This window comes from Artemia franciscana, chromosome 17, assembly GCF_032884065.1.
Source record: "Artemia franciscana chromosome 17, ASM3288406v1, whole genome shotgun sequence".
Classification (NCBI taxonomy): Eukaryota; Metazoa; Arthropoda; class Branchiopoda; order Anostraca; family Artemiidae; genus Artemia; species Artemia franciscana.
This window is the reverse complement of record NC_088879.1, coordinates 36,515,262-36,522,412: the sequence shown is the minus strand read 5'-3', so window position 1 is coordinate 36,522,412 and position 7,151 is coordinate 36,515,262. Positions and strand designations below refer to the sequence as shown.

General features: G+C 40.3%; 1 protein-coding gene across 1 annotated transcript; it reads right to left on the bottom strand.

Annotated features, from left to right (window-relative positions):
* Positions 1–2,251: 2,251 nt before the first annotated feature.
* LOC136037557 (uncharacterized) lies at positions 2,252–4,144 on the bottom strand. Its single transcript, XM_065720279.1, has 2 exons — positions 3,170–4,144; positions 2,252–2,950 (listed from the first exon to the last, which is right to left on the bottom strand). Exons 1-2 carry the CDS (start codon positions 4,142–4,144, stop codon positions 2,252–2,254), a joined length of 1,674 nt encoding a protein of 557 aa, XP_065576351.1.
* Between the last annotated feature and the right edge of the window lie 3,007 nt (positions 4,145–7,151).

The following is a 7,151-nucleotide window of genomic DNA, read 5'->3' as shown; positions in this document are numbered from 1 at the left end:
GCAGTTTTATTTGTTTTTGACGCACTTGTCCTAGCCATCAGCTACTCAGAAGAAAAATATATATTCTCTCACTTACGTCTAAAATTGCTGTCTGACATGTTCACATTTCTTTAATGTGTTGCCAAAACCTGACAGTTAAGCTGTTCTCAAAGGGAGGATTATTAGGACAATGCAGATCAGGATGATTCAAGTGTGAATGAACATGCATTGCCCTGATGATCCTGCATTTAAGAACATCTTACCAATCAGCTTTTGGCAATTGTCTCAGAAATGAGAACGAATATCAGAAATGTAAATCATGCTCAGAAATGAGTATCAGAAAAGGATGAAATGTAATGTCACTGTCAGAAGATGTGGAAATAAAAGAGAAAAAAACCCGTTGAATGTACTTTGGCCCCACTTTGTTAGCCCCACTTGTTGAAATCTCTCTTCGAATTTGGTCTAATCATAAATGAAGTTATTAATTTTTTTTTCGGCAACTATGATGCACTTAGCAAATATTTTTTGGCGATTACCTAACAAATATGAAAAATGTAAGATATGACTCATGGGCTTGGCAATGACCATATTGTATTTTATTCTATTGTAAGTGATGTAAACCCTGACCTGGTCTAGCATCGATTATTCTTTGGATGAGTTAGCTTTTTAGCGTTTTTTGTTGTTGCACAATCTTGCAAATCATGTCATACACTAAAGCAGGTTTGCATATAAATAGTGCGGTAGTGCAGTGGATAGAGCTGCAAATCGAAGGTCTAAGAACTACAGTTTAAACCTGCCAGTCGTAAGGCACTAAAGGAGTGGCTATCCTCAAAAAGTTTTTTTCAATGTCTAATAAAACAGAACTTTTTGTATCTGTTTTTCACTGTCTAATAAAAGGACTTATCCCTATTTGAACTTTTATTTGTTTGTCATAGAAAGGTAACGTGGTGTTCGAAAAAAAAATAACTTCCCTCAAGGTATATGCAGCCAAAGCAGCTTTGTGCACAGCTGTTTTGGCCACTGGAAGATTTATGCTGTCATGAGTTTTTAGTAGTTATGGTAATCATGAATTACAAATAGTTCGTAAAGTTTGCAAAGAAAAATTCACCAGCATTTTTTAAAGCTCATCCGAACTAAATTTAACTTCCCAAATAACCGTTGGCCCAAGTTCGTCACCACGAACGGTTTGTGTTTGGTTTCATGGAATCTTCAAATATTCTTGAAATATAGGTAGATTATTCCATAATCTCACCTTTTTTTCATCCTTTTCATTTTTTTAAATAAACAAATAAATATATTCGCAAATTTGATGGCAGGCCGTTAAGCCTCTACAAAACAAAAATCTTAATTTGCATTTCTTCTAAATTTGCATAAGGAGAAAATGTCACTTGAATAATATTCATCAACTTCCTTCTTGAATGTCCGTAGGTTTGTGGAGCAGATTACTCTTTCTGGTAAGTTGTTCCAATGCTGAACAACTCAGTTGCCGAAAGTCCATCGGCCCATGTCCTTGTAAAAGCGTTCCATGCTCACTTTGTACTGATGTCCTCGGAGATGATTTTTATTGAACTGCACGATTCTCTGGGCTGGTACGTTATCATAGGCTCCATTGCAGAGCTTGTACATTTCAATAAGATCACCACGATGGAATCTATAGGCGAGGGTTGGGATTTCAAGCTTTCTAAGCCGCTCTTCGTAGGGAAGGAAGTGTAACCTGGGAGAGAATTTAGTTATCCTCCTCTGAACATTTTCAAGAGCATCTATGTCCTTGTTGTAGTATGGTCTTGTAGAACAATGTCCATACTCAAGAATTTGGCGGACAAGGGACTTATAGAGCGTAGCAAGCATTTTGTCGTCCTCGCACGAGAAGTTTCTTCTGATCATACCAGCAACTTTGGAAGCCTTCTTGACGACAGCTTCATAGTGGCTACTGAAGTTCAGTTCAGAATCCACTAAGATGCCTAGGTCTCTTTCTTCTCTACTAAGAGTGAGTGCAGCAGAACCAAGAAAGTATGAGGACGAAAAGTTTTGTGGACCCAGAGTGAGGACATGACTTTTCTGGGTATTGATTTCCATGATCCACTTCTTCATCCAGTCATCGATTCGTTGGAGATCCGCCTGCAGGTGGTGAATGTCTTCACATGACGAGATGACACGATAGAGCTTTGTGTCGTCCGCGTAGAGAAGGATGTCAGATTTGATGCCCTCAACTAGGTCGTTGATGTAGAGATTAAACAGAAGGGGGCCGAGAATTGACCCCTGGGGTACTCCGCTAAGAACTTCTTCTTCGGTATTGCTGAAACAACCTTCCACGCACACAACTTGCTTTCTGCCAGTTAAGAAGTCCGTAATCCGTTGAAGAAGACTGAATGAGGACCCGGATGAGGAGACCGTATTTCCTGAGCTTCTTGACGAGACGCTTATGGGGAACTTTGTCAAAGGCTTTCTTGAGATCCAAGTATATGAGATCAATCTGGAACCCCTTGTCGATGTTTTTTTTCCAATCATCTGTGGCACAAAGCAGTTGGATCTCTGCAGATCGTTCCTTAGGAAAACCAAACTGCTTTTCGGTAAGTATTTTTTCTCGTTTTAAGTGTTCTAGGGTGTGGTCTGCAATGAGAGACTCAAGTACTTTACACGTAATACAAGTGAGGCTTATCGGTCTGTAGTTTGATGGGTCTTCTCGTTTCCCACCTTTGGATATTGGGACGACAATAGCTTTTTTCCCAATAGCGGGAAGCTCACCGAGTTCAAGAGACTTTCTGTAAATGTAGACTAGTGGCTCTGTTATTACCGTTGCAAGTTCTTTGAGCAGTTTTGGATGTAGATTGTCTGGGACTGTGGACTTGCTTGGGTTAAGTTCTCTGAGTTTCTTTAGAACATCGCTATGTTTGATCTCTATCAGTCTTATCGATTCGCTTATACCCTGAATTGGTTCCTCGCGGCTAAAGTGGTCTTCGTTCTCAGGTTCCTGAGTAAAAACAGAAGAGAACTGGCTGTTGAGAAAATTTGCCTTGTCCGTGGGGTCGTGTACCAGCTTTTGTTTCACGGGATCGTAAAGAGATGAGACTCCACCTTTGTTTTTCCTTTTGCTGTTCACGTGTTTTCAGAAACTTTTTGGGTTTTCTTTCAAGGAGAAAGCTAATTTATGTTCTCTAAGCTTTCCTTCTCTTCTTGTTGCTTTTCAAACCCTGTTGCGGAGCCTCTTGAATGTTTTCTCTCGGTCGTTACTTTGTCGATTGCTTTTGTAGTCTCTCCATGCTTTTTGTTTTGCTTTAATCATTTCAATATTGGCTTTAGGTAATGCAACACGGGTGCATTTATTGTGCATAGGAATAAATTGTTCATCCATTGAGGCTACAATCTTAGTGAACCTTGTGTAAATGGTGTCTAACGACTCCAACCCACTGAATTCTTCAATCCAGTTGACATCCGAAAGCTCTCTTTTCATAGCAACGTAATCTCCCTTGTAGTAGTTACGTTTCGGTGCCACACGTGTCCTCAAAACCTCCGTTTCCAAGCTAAACACAATTACCGAGTGATCTGATTTACCGATTGGTGACAACTGCTTAATATCTGATACCACGTCTCCATCGCTTACCAGTAACAAATCTAGAATACTTGGTGTGTCAGATCCCCGCATCCTTGTTGGCTCAGATATTAGCTGCTCTAGAAAGTGTTCGTTAATAACGTCCAGGAATTTACTCGTCAAGCTTGCGGTAGATTCCGTGGTGTATTGCCTATTCCAGTCTATCTTAGGGAGATTGAAATCTCCTATAATAGCAAGCTTTTGATTGGTATTCTTAGCGAATGCTGCTATTTGCGAGAACAGAGCTTCGTCGGATGTGTTAGTGTTGTTGGGGCTACGATAACAGATCCCAAGAACAGTGTCGCTGGTCGTTTTAGACTTAATGCAGATCCACAGACTTTCTTTGGGCTCAATCGTGTCGGTTGAAATCGATATTGGATGCACGTTGATGCCTTTTCGACAATAGCAGACTATCCCTCTATCTGTATTCTCTTCCAGATTTTGTTCGTACAGATAATAATCTTCGATACTGAGCTCTGTGACGGTAGGTAAGTATCTGTAGTTTTTTGGTTTAACTTCTACTATTGCCACAATATCCGGATTTTCCAGTTTGATAACCTGCTTTGCTTCCTCCATTTTGTTTAAGAGAGTCAGCGTTGAAATAGAGGCATTTTATTTTTTTTCGGATTCATTTGTATGGCTTGGGCCTTTTCCTCGTCAATTTTGGGGATGTCGTTGGCTGGGACCATTTGATGGTCTCACTTGTTGTCTCATTCTCTGGTTCCCGTTGGACCTGGAATTGGTGCTTCCAGTAACATTAGAGTGTTGCTGTGCTTGCTGACCTTGGCTCGACTTTGCTCGACGCTGTTGTGCCCTTTGCATTGGTATTCGATCAGGGTTTATGTAGACCTGATTTTTTACAAGTTCGTTGGTTGATTTTCTTAGATTTGGGGCTGCGCTGAGAATCTTCTGTCGCTTCTTGATTGTGTCGCTTGAGTCCTTCAGTTTGACTACTAAGACACGTGGCTTACTGCCATTTATTTGACTTCCCACGCGTACAACCTCACGAATGTCGTCGTGCTGCAGGTGAGCTCCCAAATCATTCTCTTTAGTTAGGTTAATCACCAAGTCTTTGACAGAGGTGTCTTCTGACTCTGGGAGACCAAAGATCGCAACATTTGTCCGTTTTCCTTCTCTAAGTTATTTTTCCTTATCAACCTTCAGTATCACATCAACAGTAGTATCATAGCTTTGGATGGTGCTTTCCGTTGGAACAGGAGCTGGGAGCGAAGGACTGGGTGCATTTAACTGGAGCGCTTCCCTCAGTTTTAGCTGCAGGAACGATACGTTTCTTTTGTTGCAGCTCTCGCATTCGTATTTGAAAAGACGTGAATCAGGATCTCGGCTCTTAATTGTTAGGAATAGATCGGCGTTTAATTGTCTACATCCCGCGTGCTCGTATTCACCACAGAAAAAGCATTTGATGGCCGTGGAATTTTCTGTCGGTAGATGACAGTAGCTGCATAGTTCATTTGCAGCGCTGAGCTCGACCGCTTCAGGTAAGGTGGCTTTTCCCTGTCCCAAGCTCTGATCCGAGATGTTGTTGTTGCCTCTGAATGTTGTTGGCATATCGTTGTTTGTGCTGATCGGAGTTGAGTTGTTTTTCGGCGGTAGATTTGGACTAGGGGCTACTTCTGGGTTCGATCGGGTTTTGACTCCCGATGCAGGTGAGCTTGTATTCGCAGGCTTGCGGCTAGGGCAAACAAAGATGCTTGCTAGTTCACATGAGTATTTTGTCTTTCCGCACGTCAGATGGCACCACTTATGGCATTTCGTGCATTTTGCACCGCCGCTGCTTTTGGTTACATTTTGACTGCAAACAGAACATGGTGGTTGGTTCATTTGTTTAGTTGCAAATCAAGTAGTTGGGCCGAGTGCTTTGAGCTCGAAATGTCGTCTGGCTATTGAACCCTTACCCCGCAATTAAGGAAGGTGGGCCTCTGGCAACAATGAATAGAAAAGTAAGGGAAGTGTTGAGGGTTGGTTACCTTGTCCCCGCAATTTAAGGGGCACGCCCGGCGGGTACCACGGCTCTTGCTACCAACTCACTCACCCCCCTTCTGCTTACCTTTCTCTCGCCACCTCTATCGCAGCGTGATTGCCTTTAAATTTTGGAATTTCTAATTATATTCACTTCTTGATGGCTAAATGAAATGTCTTTCTTGCTAAAAACTAGTTAGATGTAGTCGTTTAGATCGTAACAGCAGCAGAATTGATTGTATTTGTTGGAAAATAAATACTTAGCAATTATCGACCAGTGTTATATGAAGAGCAACAAAAATGGTGCCATATGATACTGGCGATGTAGATGGCGACCTAATTAATATGTGAAAAAAGATGGCGCTGATAGAAATACCTAGAGAAAAGACCTATACTAGGAATTGCGTCTGGGAATAAATTACAAACCTTGCCCCCAGGATTTAGGGGTTTTTTGCAACCCCAAAAGCCTTTTCATATTTGGAAAACTTTGAATAAAATGGCTATCTTAAAATATTCATTAGATGCATTTTAGGAAAACACGATATGTGTTTGTGTGTGTGAGGGGGGGGGGACCCACCTATCACTTTAACTCTTAAAAAGGGCACAAGAAATCCTTATTACCGATCAAATGAGGTTGTTATTCTCAAAGACTTTTAACTTTTTTTAATGAGTTGTCATAATTCAAAGTAACTTTTTTTACTGGCTAAAAATTTTGACATAGCAACAGGAGTAAAAAAAAAAAAAAACACACAGCAAATTTTCTGGTTTCCTTTTCCGAAATTGATTTTAGAAAAAGTATGATTGTCTTGTGAAAACATGTCGAAGAAATAGACCCACAGCATTTAAGGATGCTTTTTAGCATGGGCATATAGAACAACCAATTAATTTTTTTTTCTTTGACCAGAATAAATGAATCTATTAGAAACTTGTGGATAGACATTTAGTAAACTATTTATTTTACATTTTCTACGGTTATGAGTTAAAGTGGTTTGGAAACATCCTAAATTTTTCTCTGACTTTTAAACCTTTTAGAAAAATCTCCTAGTATTCTTACTCAAGGCTTTTTGAGAAAGTTCACAAACGGATGTTTTTTCAGTAGACCCCGCCCCCCCACACTCCAGACAAAAATTCTGAGTACAACCCTGTGAAGAACTGATTAACTATTTTTCAAGACACGAGAAGAATTTAAGTCTTTCCCAACACCGATAGCTTAAAACAAAAAACACAATATTGAATGTTCTTTGACGTTAGTCGAATGCATATCAGAAAACGAGGCGTTCCGCATTTCTAGGCACCGTCTAGCACTCAACAGTGCTGGCAAAATACCACGAAACAATTTTTGTGTCATAGAATTACATAGAAACTTCGGGTCGGCACCGGACAGCATCAGGTATTCATTTTACACGAATGTACTGAGTTGGCAACCCCTTGTGAAGATATTGTTTCCAAATGTTTTATTATTTATTGATATTCACCTAATTCCAACTCAAGTTAATCGGTTATTTAAACTTAAAATTCCTTAAGTCTATCGAATTTGTACTGGACTCTCAAACAATAGAATATTTCTGCTAACCTTGTAAAGAGGGCTTTTAAGATTTACTGA

What these genes read in the sequence shown, in the direction of transcription:
- LOC136037557 (XM_065720279.1), bottom strand. Translation starts at nt 4,144, where the DNA reads ATGGAGGAAGCAAAGCAGGTTATCAAACTGGAAAATCCGGATATTGTG. An exon ending in TCAAGAGGCTCCGCAACAGG is followed by an intron (nt 2,951 to 3,169) that starts GTTTGAAAAGCA and finishes GTTTTTACTCAG; the next exon opens with GAACCTGAGAACGAAGACCA.